This window comes from Haemaphysalis longicornis, unplaced genomic scaffold, assembly GCF_048455015.1.
Source record: "Haemaphysalis longicornis isolate Haplotype H1 unplaced genomic scaffold, Haemaphysalis longicornis Haplotype H1 scaffold_9, whole genome shotgun sequence".
Taxonomy (NCBI): domain Eukaryota; kingdom Metazoa; phylum Arthropoda; class Arachnida; order Ixodida; family Ixodidae; genus Haemaphysalis; species Haemaphysalis longicornis.
The window spans coordinates 57,276,270-57,301,367 of NW_027526460.1; the positions used below are offsets into that span (position 1 = coordinate 57,276,270).

The following is a 25,098-nucleotide window of genomic DNA, read 5'->3' on the forward strand; positions in this document are numbered from 1 at the left end:
ACTGATCTACTCAGGAAGGCTACGGCGCATCGCCCCATTTGCCCCACTAACGTGGATTATAAAATACTCGTGAAAATCCTAGCAAGTCGTTTTCGGATATAGTTGGACCCCACCAAACGTGTAGCATAAAGGGCCGTTCAGTTGTTGCAACAAATATACACGCAGCCAGATGCATCTTAGACTCTTGTGATAATATAGATCAAGCTGTGTCAATGCTGCCGATAGATTTAGAAAAGGCTTTTGCCAAGGTGTCACATGAACAAAAATGATAAAAATTCTTGAACACGTGAATGTACGGGAAGAATAATTACCGAAGGCGTGCGTATGGCGTACAAGGAGTGCAGCACGAGTATTGTAGTGAACAAATCTGTCAGCAGCGCTCCAGTTAGAGTGAGGCACTCGGTTACACAGGGATGCCCCCTATCACCGTTGCTCTTTTCCATTTACACTGAATCGTTTTGTGCCAACATCGTCCACAGCCACAAAATTCGAGGCTTTGCTTTGGAAGCATGCGAAGTGCGCGGATTTGCTTACGCCGATGATATCGCTTTGTTCTGTACGGATACAAGTAGCATGAACGAGGGTATTGATATCTTAAGAATTCTTAAGGTTTTGCAAATATAGCGGTAGCAGCGTTAACTGGGTTAAGCGCCTGGGATTTTGGCAAGGTAAACGGCAACCGAAGCCCAGTGTATTTGCACGAATAAACTGGATAGCCACGCCCAGGAGGTACTTAGGTGTCCAGCTTAAAAATTATCGGGACAGTGACCCGTAGCCAGCAGTGACCGAAGGTCAGCAATCGAGATACGGGACAGGGCCGAAAAGTTGGGACGAAAGAAACTCAGTTTTTGCGCGTGCTGCTGTTTGTAATTTGTTTTTCGTATCCGAGCTGTGGTACGTGATGCAGGTATTACACTGCGCGCGTGCCAATGTACAAAGATGCACCGTGTACTTGCCGTGTCCTTTTTTTTATGTAGTTCCACATGTGAGCGAACGAGTCGGACAAACCTGTTTCGTCATGTCCGCTCCGGTGGACTTTCTTTGTACTTTTCTTTGCGCCAAGTAGTAAACCGTTTCCCTTTTCTGTGAGATATGCGCGACCTTTATTTGCGCACAGTGTGTCAGGTTGGTTTGGGTGCAGCGCTGCCGGAATTGGTTGTTTCCTGTTGTGTTTATGGTGGCGGAATCCATGGCTACCTACGTGAAGTAGTTGATGCCACAAGGTTTCTTTGCGCCCGCTTCACCTTGGAATGCGTATCACATGTGCCGAGGAAGAAATTGTATAAGGATCTCCTGGATACGGTCTTGCCGATTCCACGGTACAGGTCCTTATACCGTGTGGGGCCGGGACAAGATGTTGTTCTGCGCGCGAAATGAAGGCCAGCTCCTATGTTAAATCGTTTAAGTTGCGTGTGGGTGTACTACCAGTAAAACATGGATGATTGGGAATTAAGGTTTATTTTTGCTTCTAGGCGCTGACTGCTTCCACTGCAAAAAGCCAGGGACCATCGAATCCATGTTCATAGATTGTTGGGACCAAAGATTTCGGCCGGGGTTCAAACCCCCAAACCCCCTCTCTGGGTACGGCCCTGGTTGGGACGGGGTCTTCCTATGGGACGTGTTACAGCGCACCTTAAAGATTTTCCTGTGGATAGTTATGGCCTTAGAAAATGAAGGTGGTGTTCCTTACGACTTCATGGTATTGGCCCTATATGGAGGGCTCGGATGGCCCGTCGGTACAATGGTATACAGATGCGAGGCCAGGGAGATAATATTTTTGTGAGAATGTCCGTCACATAGTCGAGGTGTTGAGAGCCGAGCCTAGTCCACCCGAGTGGGTGACTGTGCTGGAGTGTGTGGCGAGGCTACCGCCTTTTTAAACCTGACACACTAGCAAGATATGTGCTGGTGCCTTTTCACGTGGTGTAATTTTGTTGATGTTTTGTATGCATGCATTGACCCAAACCAGGCAATAAAAAAACGCCGCAATCGGATAGAAGCAAGCTCCATAACGCGAGTTGCCCAGGTTCGATTCCGGCCACCGGAAGCGTTCTTTTTTATTCTTTCACTTCACCCACGATCACACATCATAATCGTCAGAGAAAGTTGGCTTTCCTGCAGGGTGTATTGGTGCACCACGGCATCAGTGAGGACATTAAAGCTTCGCTGTAATACAAGAACGCGTGACGCGAACCGCCAAATGCATTCGTGTATAGTTGTGAAGCCAACGTTACGCCGACTGGGCGTCCGCCGCATAGCGCTCCGTATACGGACATATTGTCCGAGGTAGTTGCAGAGGTAATTAGCGAAATGCCCTTTTAAACTTCGATATAAGGCGTCTTACACTGCCCGTGTGAAAAGGTCCTCCTGACCATGAATTTGTGTTTGGTCGTGAATACAACTTTTTAAAAATCCGAAAATGAACTTACAAAACTAACAAAGACCTCTCTATCTGACTCAGCGCCCTCATGTAATTGCTATTGCTATTGCTATAGCCCTTAAAGGGCTGCAGTATGTGAAAATAAATAAATAAATAAATAAATAAATAAATAAATAAATAAATAAATAAATAAATAAATAAATAAATAAATAAATAAATAAATAAATAAATAAATAAATAAATAAATAAATAAATAAATAAATAAATAAATAAATAAATAAATAAATAAATAAATAAATAAATAAATAAATAAAACTAAAGCTATGTTAAGATTCAAAGAGAAATCAACTGAAACAAAAAGTACAAAAATTGAAAAGAAAGTGAAAATTAACAAAATCACGTTCTATCTAATCCAGTTCCCCCACACAATAGACTCGGAAAAAATAAATACAGAAACAAAACAACCACGCCTCCTTAATTAAGGATGGCGAAACGGAAGAGTGCCGTAAGAATGCCTACGCAGTAGTAGACCATTTTCGTAACTTATGTTCAATTTTTGGCACATCGCCGAGCATTGGGCGTCTGCCAGGCGAGAGCATGCGGCACACATGGAAAGTCCAAAACTGCGATAGTAGCTATAAAACGATTCGTGTTAGCATTCGGGATGCGCGACAGCTATTAGTAATGTCTCATCACTACTTCTGATCATTAAAAGCACATGCCTCCCTATTCCTGATGCCTCATCGAGTGCGATGAAGTAGAAAGTGCAGAATGAGTAAGGATTGCTTAATGGCGTGGGCGTGTTAGTGGTTCTAGTCGCCGTAGTGCGCCTCGATGAAGCCACACAAGACCTATGGTTTAATTTGTATGCAGATTCACTATAGTTCCACCCACCAACCTGTCCCCACTCCACTCCACTCACTCACTCACTATGTCATTTAATTTTTATATAGACATAAAGTAGGAGCTGGTGCAAAAATATATTCTTACACCGTGAATACGAGTCAGACATGAGGCAGAGCCAGCAAGCCGCAACCTTGCAGAGCACATATTTGTCACACACGTTCAGCTACAAAGCCAATTTTATTCCGTAACTGCATAAACTGTAACATTGTAAAAGGCCACAACACAATATCGCGTCTAATTAACCGTACGTATACAAGTAACAAATCACAGGGCCCGAGGCAATTGTCTGCATACTGGTTCACAATAAGAGTGGGCCGCGGCTGAATTCTGATTGCGGACACCAAAGTTAGTTCACACATGAATCAGCATCCGCGACGCTGCGTCACCAAAACGATGAACACCAATACCTTCGCGTTGTCGTCCTTCTACGCATCTGTGTCGGATACAAATTTAACCGGTAGAAATTTAAAGACATTGAGAAGCAACAACGGGCGAAATAAATATTTTTAAAATTCAATACAAACTATACAATACAATACAATTCAATACAATACAATACAAAACAACAATAAAATTGGGAATGTAACTGCGCATATGGAATAATTGCGATAGTAGAACGACGCCAACTTGGGAAATAAACTGCGACACCGCCGAAGACAATTCGAAAAGAGGGAGAGAGACCACGCATATATGTTCATCCCCCCGAGCGCTGCAGCAGGCCGCAGGGAGCCTGCGCCACCATGGGCTGCCCCCGGTGGCAGCCGAAGTGCCTGGCGAAGGGCGGCCAGTGTCGGAGCGGCGTGTTGACCCGCTCCTGTCCGGCCAGCGTCCAGCCGAGGCGGCGCTGGGCCTGGGCGTCCGAGCGCTGGCAGTTGTCCAGGGCGTAGTACACGAAGAACAGCTGGTCCGAGGACATCTGCTCCAGGCCCTTCAGGCGCAGGTCCAGGCCCCAGATGCGCCGGGTGTCCAGCATCGGCTGCACGTGTGCAGTGCACAGCAGGAAAGCAACACGATGGTCCCTGAGGACTTGAGCTGTTTGTAACCAGAATGGAATATATAAAGGACCAACAAACACGCATGCGCAGAGCGCCGCGCTCTCCGCCCATGAGGCGTTCGACGCCGCGACGCCATCACCGGCATTTTCCCCGGGGGGGGGGGGGCTCGGCTTCCATACTTGCAGCCCATAATGATGATGATGAAATGTACCCAACATTATTATATACACGTACATAAATACATAAATACACACATTCATTCATACATACATACACACATACATACATACATACATACATACATACATACATACATACATACATACATACATGCATGCATGCATGCGTGCATACATACATACATACATACATACATGCATACACACACACATACACACACACACACACACATACTTCTAGTGCACTTCGCTTGTCCTCCTTGGTTAGAATTTGAAGGAAGAAACGTAAAGTATGAAAAGTAAGCCGCCCACATCTGTGCCAATTCAATGGTGCAGTAAGCCTTTAGCCCCAATAAAATGTTAAAGTGAAAACATAGAGGCAACTCTAAAGAAATGTTAAATGGTTATGGCCCTCTTAATGGCACTTGGGGGAGTGGGGGGGCGCAAAAATAAGCACCACCGGAAGGGGGGGGGGCTCTGCCCCCCCCTGGGAAACACTGGAGGGGGCTCGGCCCCCCGAGCCCCCCCGTAGTCTCTGCCGATGTGAATCTCCGGTGTGGTGCGCAGGAGATTCGTTGTTTGGCCGTTTTAATGCAAGAACGTTGCCTGACCCTTCCCGCAGAAACCCTGCCGCACCAGAAAGCCACGATATGGGGCAGAAAAGCAGTGTCAGAAAAGCGGCCCCCAACCAATGCCTCCCACTGCCTGCAACGCGTTCCATAATGCGAGCCCCAGAAATAAAACGCGAAGAAAAGGAGCTCGGGCTTCTAGGCGACGGCTGCGCATCGCAGATCGTCAGCTGCCGACAAAGTACGAGGCCATCGCAACGCAGCGAAACAACCTTGAACTCCACCGCAACTCCAAACTGATTGATTGATTGATTGATTGATTGATTGATTGATTGATTGATTGATTGATTGATTGATTGATTGATTGATTGATTGATTGATTGATTGATTGATTGATTGATTGATTGATTGATTGATTGATTGATTGATTGATTGATTGATTGATTGATTGATTGATTGATTGATTGATTGATTGATTGATTGATTGATTGATTGATTGATTGATTGATTGATTGATTGATTGATTGATTGATTGATTGATTGATTGATTGATTGATTGATTGATTGATTGATTGATTGATTGATTGATTGATTGATTGATTGATTGATTGATTGATTGATTGATTGATTGATTGATTGATTGATTGATTGATTGATTGATTGATTGATTGATTGATTGATTGATTGATTGATTGATTGATTGATTGATTGATTGATTGATTGATTGATTGATTGATTGATTGATTGATTGATTGATTGATTGATTGATTGATTGATTGATTGATTGATTGATTGATTGATTGGATTGATTGATTGATTGATTGATTGATTGATTGATTGATTGATTGATTGATTGATTGATTGATTGATTGATTGATTGATTGATTGATTGATTGATTGATTGATTGATTGATTGATTGATTGATTGATTGATTGATTGATTGATTGATTGATTGATTGATTGATTGATTGATTGGGTTTGACGTGCCGAAACTACACCTGGCCTAAGAGGCGCGCCGTCGTGGAAGTCTCCTCCGGATTAATTTTTGACCACCTGGGGAATCGGGAATCGAATCCACGTCCTTGAGCTCTGCAGCAGTAAGACCTACCCACTGAGCCACCGCGGCGGGTGCAACCCGAAACTCAGCGACATACTCAGCGGCAAGTAATGGCTCTTGCAGTTGCGCGTCATAGGAGTTGTTTACGTGCCCATGGCACTCGTGCGTTTATTTCAATTGCTTTGGTTTGTCTCGTTTACTCTTTGTTGAATAGTCAACTCCTGCTGCAAACGCCGCCAACACTTGATAGCAGTTTATACCATCAGCACTGCTCAGGTAGACCGTTCAGAATGGGCAAAATGCACGCGCTTGTTGCTCCTGTTCAAAGTGTAACAACGATTAAAAGCTGACACCAACCATGAATGTTTAAAAATAAAAAAGGACGTTTCGGACCCCGTACCGGAGCCTGGTTCACAATATACGTGTTCAAGCCTCCCTTTATTATGTTTGCTAGTCAAAATTTTCAATTAGGCACTTTTCTTTTCTCGTTGCGTCCCCACGTTACTGGTAATAAAATGATAGAAGAAAGAGCGCATGGAAAAGAAAGTGGGATGGAGGGACGGGGTGGGGCTTTAGCAGCATAAATGGATTAAGGAGTTCCCACTTTAGGATTTCAGGCGTGAAATGAATTGGTATGACCCAACGCATTGTGACAGCATAGTAAACAGTAAGGGACGCGTTGGCGCATTTGAAGCCCGTACATACGAGATGTTTGCACGCCCCCTTCTCGTGACGCCCAAGAACCACTTCCAAATTAATATTGTAGTCAGGTATGTGCAGTAAGTCTCAACCGTGTACATGGCGGGGGCCTATTTTGGAATCGCAAAGTGATGGCGGACCTCACGACGGAGTGTGTTGATACGTATCGTTCTGTTACACAGTCTACTCTTGCAACTAAAATAGCTCATACATCCGTTTATAAATGCTCGCTTTTTGTGCCCTGCTTTCCCGCGGAATTGCGGAGTTGCGCACAAAGCCAACTTTAACGCACAAGGTACGCGGAGAAGTCAAGCGTACGTGCCATGCGGCAAAGCCACTTTGAACAACGGAGCTGTTGTAGGGCTGGGCTACAACAGTTTACCCTGGTATCGTGTCGCGCTCCCTTCGGAGCCAAATTTCTTCCGCCCAAAAACCACTTCCCTGCATAAAAAAAAAACTTCTCATAAAATAAAAAGACAGGTTCTAGTGTCTTCATATTTTGATGAGAGACTGCATCGAACACATATTGCCTTTGAAAGTCTCCCCGCAATTCATCTGTGCTTAGAGGTGAAGACGACTTTGAAAAAGATCGGTGTAAGCTTGGTCTTTGTAAGCAGGCTTTCATGCATTGTTTCTTGCGCAGTGAAGCTTAGCCATCCACAAAGGGAGTATTATTGCAGAAAACGGCTGTAATTCATGCGTTAGCGAAACTATTTCGAAACCAGTTATATGCCAATTAGCCGCTAAGACGACTCTACCATTACTCCCAGTTTCATTTAGGTACTGGTCACAATTTGTTAGTTCACAGTGAAGTTTTAAACGGTACCGAATCACTGCTTGCTGTCAATAGGTGGCCATCTACGGAGAGAGTATGGTCACAGCAAACGGCTGTAACCATTGTTTCACCGGAGCTGTTCAGAAACAGATTATGTGACGGTTAGCCGCTAAGACGAATCGAACATTACGCACAAGAAAGTAGCCAAGATTAAAGCGAATCTTCGTAAAGACAACCCCCACCTCCGCTGTTTCAGCACATTTCACATTGGGTGGAACTGGGTTTAACTTTTTTTTTTTTTTGCCGTGGCAGCATGTCGCGGAAGGGTTTGTGGATCCACAGAATGGTTTTCACGGTCTTCTTGAGGTCCGCAGATTCCTACTTGAGAACCGCTGCGTTGATGGTGCAATGCGTCGCACATTGACTTTTTTTTGCGCTCCGCCAACTCAAGGCACGAAACGCAAGCGTCAGTTTCGTCGACGTACATCTAAATGTGTTCGCGCTTCTTATAATGGTTCTTATAAACGCATGCGCAAGCATTACTCGATAAAAGACTTCGTTTCCGCAATTTAACCAGGTAATATGCGTCAACAATGACTAAATTTTGCGAGTCATTTTTTAGCAGCGTCTTTGACCTGTTTTCCGCCGTAATAAGCGTTTATGTATAACACGAGCAAGGAACATCTAAGTCAGTGTTCCCTGAACACCCGTTAATCTGTGTTCGTTACCGACCCGTTTGGCCAAGCCGTACGGATTACTAATCCTTTACGCGAGGCAACCCTCCCCGCTGGCACTGAGACTTAAAAATTGCTCGATGCTTCATTAAGCCCGTGATTACCGCGAGGTTTTCGTGGGCGAGGGCGAGCCCCGTGGCCTGGTCGTAGAGCGCCCATCCCAGCGCCTTTCCGCCCTTGGCCGGCTCGAATCCGCTCTTGAGCGAGGTGGGCATGTTGTAGAGGTCGTCGCTGAGGCAGCGGGCCACGCGCCACAGCATCTTCTCCTGGCTCTCGCGCACGGGGGTGTCCGACACGCCCGGGATGTCCCTGCAACGGGTTAGAAGGGGACGCGGGGAAGAGAGAGGGGAGACCGCTCGGGTAGGCAGCCCGAACGTTGGGCACGGCCGGGAGATCGAGCGTTTTGAAAAGCGCGCCATCAAGACGCCTTGGGTGCATAGCGGACACTTCCGCTTTGTGGTCGGAACTGACCCCTCTACCCCAGGAGGGGGCAGTGGTAGGAATCGTTCACACGTTGTTAGGTAAAATGCTAACGCCTCTACGCCTCTAAAACAGTCTTGAGCGCTTACCCGCCTCAGCGTTTGGAGTGTAAGATGGCAGGGTTTTGTGGTGGTTCTGTCGGAACCTCTGTCGGGCTCTGCCTGTATGTTTGTTTGATGGTTCTGGCGGGATGGCTAGGAGTGTGGAGGTACCAGGGCGTGATATGCGGTGCTCAGAAATGTAAGATGCCGCAAAAATGTTTAAATCTGCTCACCCCGTGTAAAAGATGAATCTCTGAACACTGAACATCACATAAAGCAGCATCAGATAAAATATCCTCCGGAAAATATTGACGCGAACAAAGAAATGTCACGAAGAAAAACATAGGTTGGAATCACAGAGCACTTGAGCTGGAGTCTGTAGAAATTTATAGGAGACAATGGCGACGCTGTAATTCTGAAAGTGAAGCCGTACAATAATTTGATGCACAATAAAAAAAATGCCGACTGCAGGTTTAGGTTCACCTTTGCGCTTCACTTTTAGATGCAACGCATGTCACGCTCGCCCCTCTGTCCTTCCTGCGTCTGTCCGGCGTTCTCCGCACAGCTGCGCCTCTCCTCCTCTCCTCTCTCCGACAGCGAACACTCTCTCCCAAACAGCTGCGGGTTGGCGCAGCGCGCTCTCACTCCGTTGCTAGGCGCCGGTGGGCGGCGCTGCGCATGTGCAGTACTCTCTCTCCGCGCTCTCCTCTCCTTCGGGCGCTGTGAATATAAAGCGGCATGCCGCGCTCCGACGGTCTCAGTCGACGGTCGTCCGCGTTACGCTTGCACTCTCTCGCAGTACTAGACGATTGCTTGATGCAATCGTCGAGCCCCTAACTGTGCACTTTACGGACCACAAGGCACTCATTCTCGTCTGCAATAAAGACCGTACCTGAGCATACGTGTACTGCATGTGCATTGCATGGTGAAAATGGAAAATTACGCCCACCTCCCCTTCGCGTGAAAATCCCTGCTGTAAGCGTAATCAATACGATGGAAAACGCCAATGGAACCCCCCATGAGATGCGTTGCATCACACCAGGGTTCCCGCGAGGGGAGGTGGGCGTAATTTTTTAATGTGTACGTTAGCATTCAGAGTCCGTAATCCTCCTGGGCAAGTAACCAGCGTAGAGTAACGGCGACTAAAAAATACGCGACACGCGTATAAAGAGGGTGGCAAGAATGTCCCATAAGTAAAAACCGCGAAGAAAACGACGAGCAAGGATATTTTGTAGTGGTGGAGTGAAGCACGCCTGTAAAGGATGCACCACAATACGCAAGCACGTGCTGCGGTGAAGGATGACAGTTCACTTTTCCGGCAAAAGGGTAGCGCGCTTTTTTAAAAAGCGAAAGCCTTCGTAGTGGGACCGATGGCATCCCTTCAAAAAACTAATGCTTTTCCCCATAGACAGGTTGGTCGACCCAATAGCTCTCATAAGATCTCTGCACACACGGCGCATGCGTCCAACCGGGCTTCCATTCTGTCAAAAGGGTTAGTTGAAAATCGCGAAAAGGGAAGGTTCCACATAAGACAGTTCACGCACCGATCGTGAAGGAGCACAATAGTATACCTTTATTTCATAAACCACGTATCGGGACGCATTTAGATCGTTCGTAGATGCGTTTACTTAGCGCGCAAAAATTCGTCGCGTAGGCTCTTTCGTCGTTTGCGACTCGGGGCTTTGTCGGTTCGACGATCGATTGGACGCACGAAATTTCACCGATGGTTGGACGAGCTTTTAGCTTTCGCGCTTCTCTACACTTTCTTTAGGAAGCGATGATAAATCTCCAAGCGCATCTGGTACAGAGTAAATTATTCCACAGTCGTTACGGCCCGAAACCCCAGCCTGCTTCGCAATTAATCCCCGCTGAGCATGACCCGTCGCATTCGAGGAAATTGTGAGTCCCTTAGCGCGATAGAAATGCCCAAATTAGCGCAAAGTGCAATTCCCGTCGTCTCCTGCCCCTGAAACGATCGGCACGCGTGCCTCTCCTCATCACTGGTCCATGTGCGCACCGTACAACCTTGCTATCCTCTTCCGTATCTTTCCTTGTTCAGCCCCAGCCTACATGAGATTTCTTCCATGAACATTACCCGCGTGAATCTACTCCTCAGTCCTTCACACACACAACCGTGGAGTGCCCGGAAGCGAATGCGTGGAGTGAATCACTAATGGGCGTGCCGATACGGTAAAGTATAGATTCGCCCCCAGCAATTCGCGTGGCAGATTGGAGCGCGTGTTTCACGTGTGAATATGTTGGTTGCTTCTGTTTCAATTCACGAGCACTGGCGTGGATGGCGAATACGGGGGAGTAGGCAGAAGGAGTAGCCGGCACCGCCGAGGTGTCGTCCATGCAGCGCGACAGAGTGTACCTGACGAGCGCGGCCAGGGTGGCGTAGAGTCGCACGCCGACGCGCGCCATGTGCAGTGCTCGCAGGGAGCTGTTGATGGGCACGGCGGGGTCGAACAGTCCCGGAGGCAGGCGCAGGGCTCCGCCCGGAAGCCACACGGGACGAACGTCCAGGGGCCAGCCGCCGGTCCTGCACGGGGGGCCGCCGCGGTCGCGTGTTCCATTCTACACCACCACAGCAGCCACATGTAGGTGAAAGGTCAACATGACCTTGCCGCTGTACAGCTCTAAACCGAGCTTTGACACCCAGGGCGCTACGATTCCGTTCTCTAGGCACCACGCTTATGTGATAGCCGCCCTCATGGCCTCCACTTTCATTTGAAAACCGGGAGTGTACTCGTACAAAAAAAAAAAAAAAACTACCTTGAGCACACCATTGTTAGACCTTGCCCAGCAAACGTCCCCCGCTTTCCCCCCGCGCTCACGAGCGTGGCGTAGCATAAGTATAGTACAGTAAACATAACGAAATCGTCTTTCTTCATATCATCTTTATTCGGTTTTTATTTTAAAGCTCATGGAGGAAATCATACCCGCTGAGAACAAAATTCCGCTTATAACGAAGTCACCATCTTCTCCCGAGGAGGACTTCATTGTAGCGGCGAGTTGATAAATCGTACTGAACGTTCACTGCGCAGACTAGACGAAGACGACAGAAAGGACACGAGACAATGCGCAACTTGCCACTAATTTTATCAGGAAGAAACACGCTTATGCACATTCACCCACATCACCAAGTCACCCCACTCCTTCCGCCACACGACACTTCTGGGACAGGTGTCTGAAATGTATAGTCAATACAAAGCATCGCCATGTCTTAAAAAAGTCTCAGTGTTGCGGAAGAGGTAGGGTGACTTGGTGATGTGTGATCGTGCATAAGCGTGTTTATTCCGAATAAAGTTAGTCGCAAGTTGCGCATTGTCTCGTGTTCTAGTCTGCGCAGCGAACGTTCAGTACGTCCGCGGAGCTTTCCACCTCCGCTCTAGCCCGGCCGTTCTATAATATACTGCGTACCGGTCGGCGTTGGCGGCTGCCAGGCGGACCATGTCGAGGGCGTTGGCGGCGCGGGCCATGGCGGCGTTGAGGCCCTGGCGGTGCGCGTTCCAGCGGGAGTCCTCGGCGACGCGCGCGGGAAAGAAGCGCGCCAGCGGCGTGAACCTCACGCTGTGCGCCACCAGGTGCGCGTCGGGCCCCGTGGGGCCCAGCACGCGCGGCAGACTGCGCAGGAAGCGGTCCTCCAGCTGCTCGCTGAACGCGCGCGCCAGCGTCAGCGGGCCCAGGGCGCCCCGCAGGGCGCGCAGGTACACCAGCGGCACGGCGCGGCCCACGGCGCGGCTGCACACCCTACGCCTGCGGCGCGCGCCCAAGGTATAGCCCTGAATGGCTCTGCCGTAAGGTGCAGGCACGCTGAGCGGGAATCTAGACCATCATACCGAGTGGTTCTGTGGCGGATTACCCAGCGAAGCTGTGTCGGTTTTATGGGGTTGCATGCATTCAGCGTACAGAGCGCGACTGCCGAGGCGCAGTCCAAGGGAATGCGCGAAACTGCTGCGTCACTTGCCGGACGGCGGAACAGGCGTGATTGGCGGCGGGAGCGGCGGTGTCCCGTTCGACGCCGCGCTCTCGCCCTCACCCCTCCTCGCAATTCCACTGCTGCTGCGCCGCGCTCTCTCTCCGTCTCCGCAACTCTAACATAGCTCTCTCTCTCTCTCTCTCTCTCTCTCTCTCTCTCTCTCTCTCTCTCTCTCTCTCTCTCTCTCTCTCTCTCTCTCTCTCTCTCTCCACTTCGCGTTTCGGCTGCTGCGGCGCCTCGCTCTTCTCCTCAACCCGTAATTTTCTTAGAGTGAATTTATGGTACTGAAAATTGAAAGGAAAGAGTACCAGCAGGCGTAAGTTGTCCCACCTGGGGGTGGATACCGGAACGCCTGCTCGGAACGGAGGGGGACTACGGATAGATAGAGAGGAGAGACAAAAGAGAGAGAGGGTATTTAAAAAAAGATTACAAGCAGACACACACGAGGGAAGAAAAGAAAAAAAAAGGAGAAATAAATCTGCAGAAAGTCAGATAATTCCCCACGGGTGCATGGCATTCTTATGCCACTTGTTTACAGTGTGAGCCAAATTTAGAGACAAATTCTTTAGGGACAAATTTTTGGGTTTTTCAAAATTCTGTTTGACCAGTCATCTCCATTTACGCTATTATAACGATTACAGGTGGAACTTCCGCGAAATCTGCATTGTTGCGGAAATTCAGGGCATTACATGGTCCTGCATGGCTGTGGAGGTACAGCCGGTAAAAGGCTTGTCTATAACACAGCGTTCGTACTCTCAGCCCTATCCTGCCCCGCCGGAGCGGGATTTGAATAAAACTGCTGCGGAATTCTGGAGACTTAGCCCTTCGCTTTTGCCTACGACATGTTTGGAACGAGTATGTTTCGGCAGTTTTCGGATGTAGCTGGTTGAAGTTGAAATCGCTGTTATAGACAAGCGTTTTACCGGCTGTACTCGGCAAAGAATGTACGCATTAAAATCTGTACGTAGACATTTCCCGGCTCGGCTACATTTCCTGGGAACGCATGCGCGCGACGCCGTGAAAACGGAAATGCTCGCGTGCACGGCAACTCAAAGCTTACAAGGTGAATCGAATTGTTTGTGCACGCAAACGCTTCCGTTTTTAGTCCCTCATATAGAGAAACGGCCACCGGGAGGATATGAAGGACCACGACCGAGAGTTGACGAAGGGAAAAAAAATACTAGTGTAGCATTTTTAACGCCCTTATACCCCTTCCCTTTAAGCTCAATAAACGTTTTGCCGCCACCACCACATAGCATTTTTAGACGCCCCAGAAGAACGAGGCACGACTGCAGTATCGCACGTGTCAGCATGCCCGCCCGATCGTGGAACGCACGTGCTTGAAGGCACCACGCAAAATGAGGAAGCCGCCGCCGCCGAACACGAATAATCTTAAAGCTCTGTTGATAGCAAATACAGACTCTTTAAGGCCACAAATAAGGTAGACTGTACTGTACTTTTACCAGTATTTTTAAAGCGAAAAGTATACAATACATTAGTGCAGCAGCAGCTAGCTGCAAAAGTATATGCGATAATTTTGCTTTTTTTGACGATTTCTGCACCCTGCTCACGTTATCCTGTTAATTTAAATTCCAGTAAGCATAAATGCTATTCGAAATGATTGTTACAAAAATTTGCTACGGCTTGAGTTCCAACAAAAAAGAAAACGCAGGACCGCTAAATGTTGTCAGTTGCATCACGAGGTCAGCGAAAGCTGCCCCATGTCCTTATGATGCCACCATAAGGACATTACTTCACCGAACTGTTCTGCCAAATGAACTATCCTACGGCGCCGTTTTCGTCTTGTTAAGGCCGTGTACGTCCTTTCTTTGCTTCTTCGGCCACAGGCTGCTCTGTTTACGCGGCCAGTGCTGCTTCACCGCACTGCACCAACCCTACGGGTCAGGTTAAGACATCAGTAACACCACCAGAAGCGACGTCATCAGTTTTTTTCGACCTCATTACGGAAATGGACGTCCCTTCCCACTGTGTTTTCACGCCTGCCGTTGAAATATTCCCCCCACCCCCCACCCGTTCCCTCTTGCCCGTAACGTAAATTTCAAACCTGCGCACCCTCGCAGCGCGCTTCCACCGGCCTTGCGCAACTATATACATAATCACGTTACGGAAGCGCGGATTTCACCGCAGTTGTATTCGCCGCAATGCGCTTCTGGTTGACGGACAGATACAGAAGCCCTGAGCGCGTGCATGCCGATGCGTACTTGCGGGCGATGGGCGGCTGCTGCGTGAGCATGTGCGCCTGCAGGAGCGCTTCGGGCGGCGCGCTCACGAAGGGCGCCGCCCACAGCGCCGCCCGGAAGCCGACGTACTGGAGCACTTTTCGGGGCCCGCTGGACACGAGCCCTTCGAGCTGCTTCAGGTCCACGCCCGGCAGCAGCAGCAGCACCGGGCTCTTGCCGCTCTCGGGGGTCCTCGCCGTGGCGGCACGCACCAGCGCCTGGGGACCAGCACCGAGGTTGTACACGGGAATAGTGCTGGCGTCCGCCGACAGGACCTTGTCTTCCGCCTGATCGGGGGGAGACGACGATTGTCAGCGGCTGTCGTTGCGGTCGCACCCGGAATTGATTGTAACGGCGGCAACAAGGCGGTCAGCGTCGCAGTTCAGCGTTCTACAACCTTTAAACCCTACGGTTTAGAAGTGGCACTCAGCATAACTGCAAGGCTGTAAAGGTGACTGAAAGAAGATTTCAATCCCGGTGGAGGAACAGCTACCACCTGTGTATGTAACAGGCAAATATTAATTTGAGCTCGCCGTCAATAGCAGCGCTATAATTAGCACCTAGCAGCGCAACATAGACATATTAGATCCTTTAATGAGATGACACACGTCATCACCAAGTTATATAGGCGATAGATATCAATCGATCGATCTATCAATCAATACACGTAATTTCAAAATGGCGCACAAATGGCTACCTTTTATGCGTGTGCTGCGCAGCACGCCAATTGGACACAGAGGTTATCATAATATCTGGAATTATGATAACCGCTGGAACAGCTACCACTGGAAGAGCTACCACCTGTATGTAACTACGTATGTAACTCTATGCAACTACGGCGGGTATAATGGCAGCAGGGCCAGTATGCCCGCTCGGGTTAATTTTGACCACCTCGGATCTTTAACGGGCGCCGAAATCTCGACACGCGGGCGTTTTCACTTTTCGCCTCCATTTGAAAAGCAGCAACAGCGGCTGGGAATCGAACCCGCGTCCTTGGGCTCAGCCGCACAGCGCCTTAGCCACTGAGCCACCGCGGTGGGTGCAGATTTCTTGAATGGCCATGCTATGGCACCTTCCTCCTCACTATGAGAAGGGGTATAATGCCGTGATCTTCACTGTGAGAAGGGGTACAATGCCGTGAGGTACAATGTAGGGGTGCCTTGTAATGCAGTTAAATCAAGGATTTTGGAACACTAGCGATTCACAGAAGAGCTGTCCCGCTGTCTGGAGATGGTGCCCCAAAACGTGGCAGCCTGGAGTACACACGCTGTATGCCAGTGACGAATAGCGCTCGCGTTCGCGAGCTTGCAGCCGAATTACTTTTGACGGTGCCTACACGAGCGTAGCGACAGGTTTTGTATAGTACAGTAAACACTCCTCATAACAGAATCGCGTTATTCGAAATCGCGCTTTATTCGGACTGTTTCGCGATTCCCACTGCGGTGCATCATGAACAAATCACGCCCGCTTTTAACGAGGAATTACTTATAACCAAGTCGGTTCCTTGTCTCCAGAACTTAGTTTTAACGAGGGTTCACTGTGTACGTATATAGTGCTTTTTGCGATAGAAGTACTGCTGGTGGGATTAAAAGTTCAGCCGTTACAACGTATACACTGCCATAAGCCTCGTGTTCGGGTCACCAAGGGGAGGCAGACTTTACAGGTCTTGCGCCATGTATACTGGTCTAAAAACAGTGCAACAGTTTAGTGTTGTTAAAAGTACTTGTTGCTGGGCTTGTTGGTCACGCATTCTAAGAACATAGTTATTTGCGCCCAGCAAAACTTAACACGAGGGAGGAGACGCGGACGGACGTTATGCTTCCAGCTGTTTATTCGGACACATGCCTCGTAAATTTGTACAGACATATCCAGACATGATCACTGAAACAACATGCTACACGTGCCAGCACGCTGCACCAAAAAAAAAAAAAACTTACCTAAACCCAGCTCCACCAAGTGCGAAATCTGCTGAAAACAGTGGAACTGTGATTCTCTTGTGTCGGCCAGAACGTCAACGGGCGCTCGCCGGGGAACGGCAGCACCGTCGCCGCGCAAATTCTACAGTTCGTGCAAAGAAATCGGTAGCTAAACGTCAGAGGCGGGAAGCCCCCTCTCCTAGCCCTAGGGAGAGGAACCCGCCCCTACGAGATCACTGCGCCCTCTGTCGGTGGGTCTGGGAACCCGATCCGCCACAACTGATCTCTGGCAATGTCCGGCTTTACGTACGGCCATGGACTACAACACCGAGCACGGATGGACTAACGCTCTCTCGAGCAACGATCCTCACAAGCAATTCCTGGCCGCCTAGAGGGCCTGCGAGGGGGGCCGAAGACCAAGGTCTCTCATCTACTACGCAGGTGTGGCCAGCGACTACCTAATGAGGACCCTTAGCGGTCATCTAGGATAGTCCCTCAGGACCTCTAATAAAGTTTTGTCTGTCTGTCTGTCTGTCTAGCTGCGAGGCTGCCGTCGGGTCTGGCAACCTGCTGCTATCCCTGCGTGACGCAAGACGTACAGTAGACGTACGAAAAGGCTCGACCGCCAACAGCTACGCTGGTAAAACCCAGTCTATCAGTAGTACCTCGGCGAGCAGTGTAAGGACCTGAGTGACATCGTCGGCCACCGTGCGGGCGTCAGTCCAGGGCGCCACGAATTCGACCGTGGCGCGCACGGCACTCTTCAGCCGGTCTCGGAGAGTGTAGTCGTCGCCTTTCTTGAGGAGGAGCACGGGAGGTCCCAGTGCCAACGAAGCGTTTCCCGAGGCGTAGCCTGGCTTCGGCGACGGCACGGGCGACATGGACACTAGTGCCGACACGTCCAGCTCGCGTAGGAGGCGTCCGGCGGCCTCCCAGACCACCTGGTCGGTCACATAACCGCTGGTCGAAGCTGGCCACGACTGGATCGAGTCACGTGCGCAGAGAGAGAGAGAGAGAGAGAGAGAGAGAGAGAGAGAGAGAGAGAGAGAGAGAGAGAGAGAGAGAGAGAGAGAGAGAGAGAGAGAGAGAGAGAGAGAGAGAGAGAGAGAACTTCATTTGGAGAGCCGCCAACTGCGCAAGGGCTCCCGGGCTAGTCTTTAGGGGTGCAGCTGCAGCGGCGAACAAGAGACCGCTTCAATGACACTGACTAGAAGACACCATCTATCAATGCGGGTCCTATTTCAAGCACAACAACGCAAAAAAATGTATGTGCCAGCATGAATGTAATTTCTTATATTTTGCACCCGCATTACTGCCCTGGAATTCGTTTATCGGGGAAGTATTGATTGGAGAATATACGTCACACGACATACTATCCGTTACACGTGTTTTTCAATGTATATTTACAGCACAGAAAAAAACGTGTTAATGCGGGGTTGTTGATATACATTCCCTGGGCATATATTTCGCTACGACGAAACAAACTAGTTTTTGTTAGTTCAACAGCTGCACCCATATTTCGCATTAGGGCACATCGTAGTCGTCGGGGAAATTTTCTTTATACGTACACCTCACCAAAGGTTTACACCTGGCACGCGACGAAATTGCCTTGCAGCAGTGTACAGAACTATGTACAACACTTCCAACTTCCGGTCTGTGTTTTCGTGCGCGTCGTCATGCGACAGAGCCAGTATGTTCCCACCGCACACTTGATGACGATCCGAAGACGCGGTGTACGGAAGATGCAGACGAAGAAGATTCACAATATTAAGCGAAGCTTATTATTCAGGTACAAACCCAGCAAACGCCTGGTAGCGTCCTTCTGACCTTCGAGCTCAGCCAAGGTCAAACAAGCGCCTCGTGGAGTTTTGCGGCACCGACGGAGGCGCCGCCGATGGAAGCGTCTCATGGCCTTGCGAAAGCAGCGCGTCTCGTTCGACGGCGCAGCAAAATACTTCGAAAATAACTTTGTGAGTGACGAATTCGGAACGGCGTGCATTCGAAGCTTCACTTCACGTCGATTCCCAGCCGTGGGATTCGTCGCTTTTTTTAGGTGAGGAGTCCAACAGTAGATTTTTAGCCTTCCATGTGTTCCGTGGGTTCCGTACACTCCGCTGTACGGGGCCCCAGTGCGCACGCGCGCGCGGGCACTGCGTGGCGGGCCACCCCTGAGCGGAACGAATGAGCGGGCACGGCGAGGGCTTGACGCCCGTCGGCGGAACTATGCACCCTACCAGAACGAATGCGCGCATTCCCAGTCGGATCCCGGTGCAAACGGAACACACGTAACCCACGGAATCCCGCACGTACCGGGGGCACGTATACGGCGACGAAGGCGGCCAGGTCCCTGGCCGACGCCGTGCCGCAGGCCGTGAGCAGGCGTCGCGCGGGCAGCACGTCGTCGTAGACGGAGTCGTTGAGGTACCTCAGCGCGGAGTCCTCCAGGGCGTCCGCGAGCCGCGTGTCCGTCGAGAAGGCGGCGCCCGACGGGGGCTGCGGGTGCCTCTCGTCCATGTTCTGGCACACGTAGTCGTAGAAGTTGCGGCACGGGTCGCCCTGCAGCAGGCCGCGCAGCCGGGTCGCCTCCTTGACGCAGTACTGCGACTCGCACAGCAGCCACCGCGTCGGCACTGCAACGACGACAAGGACCAGGGGAGAGGAGGAACAGATGACGCACGCTTGTGTCTCGACACTGTCGACAGCCGTACACACACTCTGAGAAGCGTCCGTGCGTCGTCTTCCCCACAGCGCTCCAGGATGACCAATAGAAGTGAACAAGTGCGCGAATTCGGCGAATCACGATGCCCAACATGATTTGACTGAAAAAAGTGCAATTACACATGCAGGCACAACACGCTAGGCGTGAATGGCGCTTTGCATTGTGTGATGTACATACCTGGGCAGATGCCCTTTCGCACTCAAGGTGAGTGCTCCGCCACGTCACTCGCCAAATTCGCGCACCAGGCCACTTCAGTTGGTCATTATAGAGCATTGTGGTCAAGATGCCCTACGGGGACTTCTTCGAGTGTATACGCTACCGGCTCAAAACGGATGACGCACGGGATCTTAAATGGACCGTGCAACACTTCCGATAAACGCTTTCACCCGTTCCTTCGCGTCTGGAAGCTCTGCGAAAGCTATAGTAATCGCCAGCACGGACCGGGACTGCATGATTTGCTCGTCGCAGCAGATACGACTTCCGCTGGTGCTTTGCTTTTGTGGCTTTCTTTTCAAAGTGGCTATCGGATGCGTTCATTGCTGCAACTGGAAGGAAAGCCGCCCAACACCCACGACATCGCTCGAACGAGCTCGTTCGAGCGCGCAAACGACGACAAGAACGAGAAAATTCTCTTGATCGAGTTTCTAAGTTACTGGATGGGCGTAGAGCAGTAATTTTTGGCTCAGGTGTACTTTTTGAACCCTTATTCTAAGTACTATATGCACTTTTTGACTACGTTCTGCAAGCATTTAAGATTTACAAAAAGATTTAAAAAGTGTTGCACAGTCCCATTTTTCTATCTTTCCCGGTCTTGTCGTTATTCGACCTCGTTCTAGCTATGTCGTGGGTGTTGGACGGCTTCCTTCCTTCCATTGCAGCAATGAACGCGATAAAAAAATCGCAACAAACGGAATTAGGAGGAACTGGAATGCGTGTCTGCTGCGGTGAGCACATCACGCAGTGCCGTTCTTTGCTTCCATGCACGACAGGACGCGTGAAAGCGTTTTCCGGCAACGCCTCAAGATTCCCTTCAAATGTTTTTTTGACATAGCGACCAACTCGTTCAGTCGGTATGGCTTCTTTCTGTAAAGATGGCTTCAGCGCTACAACACTCTCTGCGTGGCAAAGCCTTCGTTATGAGCACTTCCGGGAAGGAGCGCCACAACGTTTTCGGTGCCACACATGAGAAAATGGGCGCTGGCGTCGCCCCACTTCGAATGTATGTTGTGCTTTCATCTTCCCGCCACGCTTATAGGCTCCAAATTTAGCTCTAACTCGCTTTCTACACATGCACAAATAATTAAAAAAAAACACTGTTCACTAAAACAGCTCTACCGGTGCAAAGTTATGGGTCTTTCTGATTAATAGATAATTTACAGCAGACCATTACTAAGGCGACCTCATGCCAACCAATAAACCACCCATAATCTGTCACGGTGATATGGACGGCGAAGACGAGGACGCACTTTGAAGTACAGTTTGCCTGCTGTGAGATGCCGCTGCGCTTCGGATATTCTTTGTGCGCGTGTGCTCGTGCGTGCGTGCGTGCGCGAGCGTTTGCGTGCGTGTGTGCGTGTGCGTGTGCGTGCGTGTGCGTGTGCGTGCGCGTGCGTGTGCGTGTGCGTGTGTGTGTGTGTGTGAGAGAGAGAGAGAGAGAGAGAGAGAGAGAGAGAGAGAGAGAGAGAGAGAGAGAGAGAGAGAGAGAGAGAGAGAGAGAGAGAGAGAGAGAGAGAGAGAGAGAGAGAGAGAGAGAGAGAGAAGTGTAAATACTCTAGTGTACATGGTGCATTGAGAGCAGTCCACCTGATAAGGATATCCTTCACGTTTATTTTTTTTAACGTCCCTCACTGGGGCCAATTTTAAAAGTTTGCGATCGTTAGCATTCCAGTCGCACAAATGTAATTAAACGTCTAAGATTCATCACAAGTGTTTACAAATCTGAATGGAACACGCAGTTGAAGTTCAGGACGTACCATTTGGCGTAACAGGCCCTTCCGACGACCTGCGTGAAACAACGCACATAATAATATTTTACTGCGCGTAAAGCTTGGCGTGCCAAACTGGTATAGCAAGAACTAGTACAAGAGCGGCTTAATCGTTTTGAGCAGTAAGCCTCCGAGCCATTCAAGTAGACGATGCTTCAAACAAATTTGCTTGCCTCTATACTAGGGACAACTTCCAGCTCGAGAGGTAATATTTTGTCCACCCGGTCTTATTATACTCGATGGCATAGCCGTTAAGCACACACAAGCGCGCTACAACAAGTTTTTTACAAGTTGTCTCCTCACCCCAGCAAGACGAGAAGAGCTTAAGCATAACGTTCAGTGTCCCTGATTGCTATTGCTTCCTGCTCCATTAGTTGAACCGAGTGCGTAATGAGATGCCGGTCTAGCCAAACCAGCGACATAAACCAATACGCATGGCTTCAGAAAAATAGAAAGCGTCACGGACGACAAGAGAAACACAGTTGACTGGACGAGCGCTCATTAAAACGGCCGGGTCGCTGACGCGTGAAGGAAGAGAGAAAATAGAGCCCACTGTAGAAGAAAGATAACCGAATAGAATGCTTTGTCGGGCTAATTGATTCATGCACTTTTTAGTTTTCTGGAGATATGAACCAACTCGACCAACAAAGCATTCCAAAACGCATGGCATTGTATTTGAGCGCAAGTCGTCTGTATGCATTATACGGGGATCCTCTCGTCTCAACTTGCTCTGCTTAATCGCACTGCGTTGCGCCGAAGAAAAAAGCGAGCCTCATAGAGCTCATTTTATTCAAGATTTAAAAAGAAACCGTAAAATTCCTCAGGCACGACTATCAGACGTCTTCACTGCTGCAAATCACACAGGCACCGACAGGATTCGAGCCTGTGTCTGGTAGACCAGACAGAGTTAGTGTTAGTCGCCTTACCCATTGGGCTACGACCGTGAGTCAGTACCCGATAGTCAAACGGCTTATTCCCTCGCCTCTAACGGTGCCGAGTACCCTAGGACCTCCGAATATCCGTCCGCGTCCATCCGTGCGCACACCACCATCAAGCGAAAATCAAGCGAAATTCGATTTGAGCCGTGAGTTGCAGTTTCATTAAGGGAATAATCAAGGTGCAGCTCACGGCTCCAATCGAATGACGGTCGGGGCGCAAATCGGATGCCACTCGGGGCGCAACTTTGATGTCATTTCGAGTCTCCGTACTTTGCACTTTCGCCATCATCCACGGAGTGGAGATGCTGCCATTTTTTTTCTTCTTTTGGCGCGAGTTACTCCGACAAGCAGGCTGCCGTACTACTTCACGCTGCAGCTTTCGCGCATTAAGATTTCTCCTCCGCGTGCACCCGTTCTACTCACGTGCCGCCACGTTCACTTTCACGGTACACGCATCAGGCTCATCCTTGTTCCATTCTGGCAGGGTACCGGGCTAGCGCTGTGGTTAGCGCCCTCGGATTCTGCTCTTACGACAGAGGTTCGAGTCCCACTCGAACTCAATTTATTTTCTCTTTACATCGGCGGCAATTTCGGTATCATTTGGGTTGACGCCGACTGCGGTGACTTTTTGAGTTCGATGACACACCTAAGACATTCGCTTTAAAATAGAATTTACGACGTCATGAGGCGCCAAGGCAAAGCACAAATTCAACAGGAGTTGAATTACTTTTTGCACGCACAAAAGTAGCGCCCATTTCTTCCGGCGTTTGCGGAGGGATCGAAAAAATTTGGGCGAGCAGCGAAAGCTTTCCGCCTCGTACGGTAACGATACCGGAGGCTTTTCTCCACAGACCGTGTGAGAAATTGAGTCCACGTTAGGCGTTTTTAAAAGCAAAAAACGGAATACTGTATTTTCGCGCGTACAACCCACACGAAAAATGCGAAAATGCAGTTGCAAAGTAGGGGTTTGGATAATAAGCAAGGTTTTTTTCTTTAGTGCAGCTTCACGGCAATGCTCGTTGTGCCGTGAAGCTGCACTGCGCATTGTGCCGTGAAAATGACCTTGTGTACAACAGTGAGGACTGAGGCTCAAGTGATAGCTCTAGAGAGAGCAGTGACACTGAGTGAATTGTGACTTTCGCCTTGCAGTCAGTCTATTCTATTTGCTAAGTATACGGTTTTTCTGTCTACATAGTATGTAATGCGTTGCTTGAGCAGTAGCTTTGGGGCAGTCTTTTCTGTATCAAATGTGCGGGCAATACGCGAGGATTCTTTTTTATTTTCCGGCGGGCTGAAGGGGGGGGGGGATTATACGGAGGGGTGAAAATACGGTACGTCCGCTTTGTTACGCTACAAATTAAGACGCCCTCCTCCAGCTCGTACGCATATTAGTTTCACAGCTACCACGACAACACAATATACTTGTAGATGCAGCGCACGTTTTTAAGAGAATTAGGCTACTGCGAGGAAAACGAATGGCGTTGGACGAAATCGCATCGGTCCGCAAAATCGCAGCCCGTGTATTCGTCCCTGGTCACTCTCCGAGCTATTTAGGAACCAAGCTTCCCCAGTCGTGAAGACCGCTTCCTTACCCGTCCTTCCCGAAGGAGCCGGTCCAGTAAAATAACTAAACGCAGCAAAATGGATACAACCTTCACTACCAACGCTTTTAGAGCGAAGTCTTTCTCAGTGGGACCAATGGCGCCTCGTTAAAAAACTGATGCATTTCCCCATAGACCAGTTGGTCGACCGAAAATCTCTGATGAGATTTCTGGACACACAGCACATGCGTGAAACCGGACTTCCATTGTGCCAAAACGTTTACTTGAAAGTCGCGAAAAAGGAACAGTTCTACAGATAAGACAATACAGGCCCCGATCATGAAGCAGGAGTACAATATAGTGACCTCTATATATCATAAACCAAGTATCGGTATACATTTAGATCGTTCGTAGATGCGTTTACTGAGGGCGCGAAAATTTTATCGCATGGGTTCCTTCGTTTGAGATTTGGGTCTTTGAAGGTTTGCCGACCGGCTGGACGCGCGAAATTTCAGCAATGGTTGGACGAAATTTTAGCTTTTGCGCTTCTCTAAACTTTTTTTAAGGAAGGGATTGCAAATTTTCGTAGCACGGCTCCCACGAGCAACACGATACAACAAACTCTCACTCCGTCGACGGCTCCGCGGTCGGCCTGGTTTCCAAGATTCCGTGCCGCGCGCTGCTGGTGAGCAGGACGATGGCTATCCACAGCAGGCAAAAGAGCGCGAAGCCGATGGCCATGTTCGACTCCGGGTACAGGGGCACCGATGCCTCGGCGAACTCCCACAGGGCCGCCTCCACGTCCACCGCGGCCGTGTCCTTCTCGGCCTCCTGGTCGGTGCTGTCCTTGTTCCCCGTGCCCTCTTCTTCCTCGGACTTGCTCTGCGGCGGCCGGCCCAGTTTATTTTTACGCCGACACGCGATGTGCCGTCGACTCGTTAATCCTAACAAAAATGGCTCG

General features: G+C 49.6%; 1 protein-coding gene across 1 annotated transcript; it reads right to left on the reverse strand.

The window, feature by feature from the left end:
- Window positions 1–3,406: 3,406 nt before the first annotated feature.
- LOC144151672 (uncharacterized) lies at window positions 3,407–19,865 on the reverse strand. The gene is made up of 6 exons (XM_077682788.1): window positions 19,265–19,865; window positions 15,021–15,325; window positions 12,240–12,575; window positions 11,191–11,358; window positions 8,400–8,604; window positions 3,407–4,262 (listed from the first exon to the last, which is right to left on the reverse strand). The coding sequence occupies exons 1-6, from the start codon at window positions 19,466–19,468 to the stop codon at window positions 3,981–3,983; spliced, it is 1,500 nt and encodes a 499-aa protein (XP_077538914.1). The 5' UTR covers window positions 19,469–19,865; the 3' UTR covers window positions 3,407–3,980.
- Between the last annotated feature and the right edge of the window lie 5,233 nt (window positions 19,866–25,098).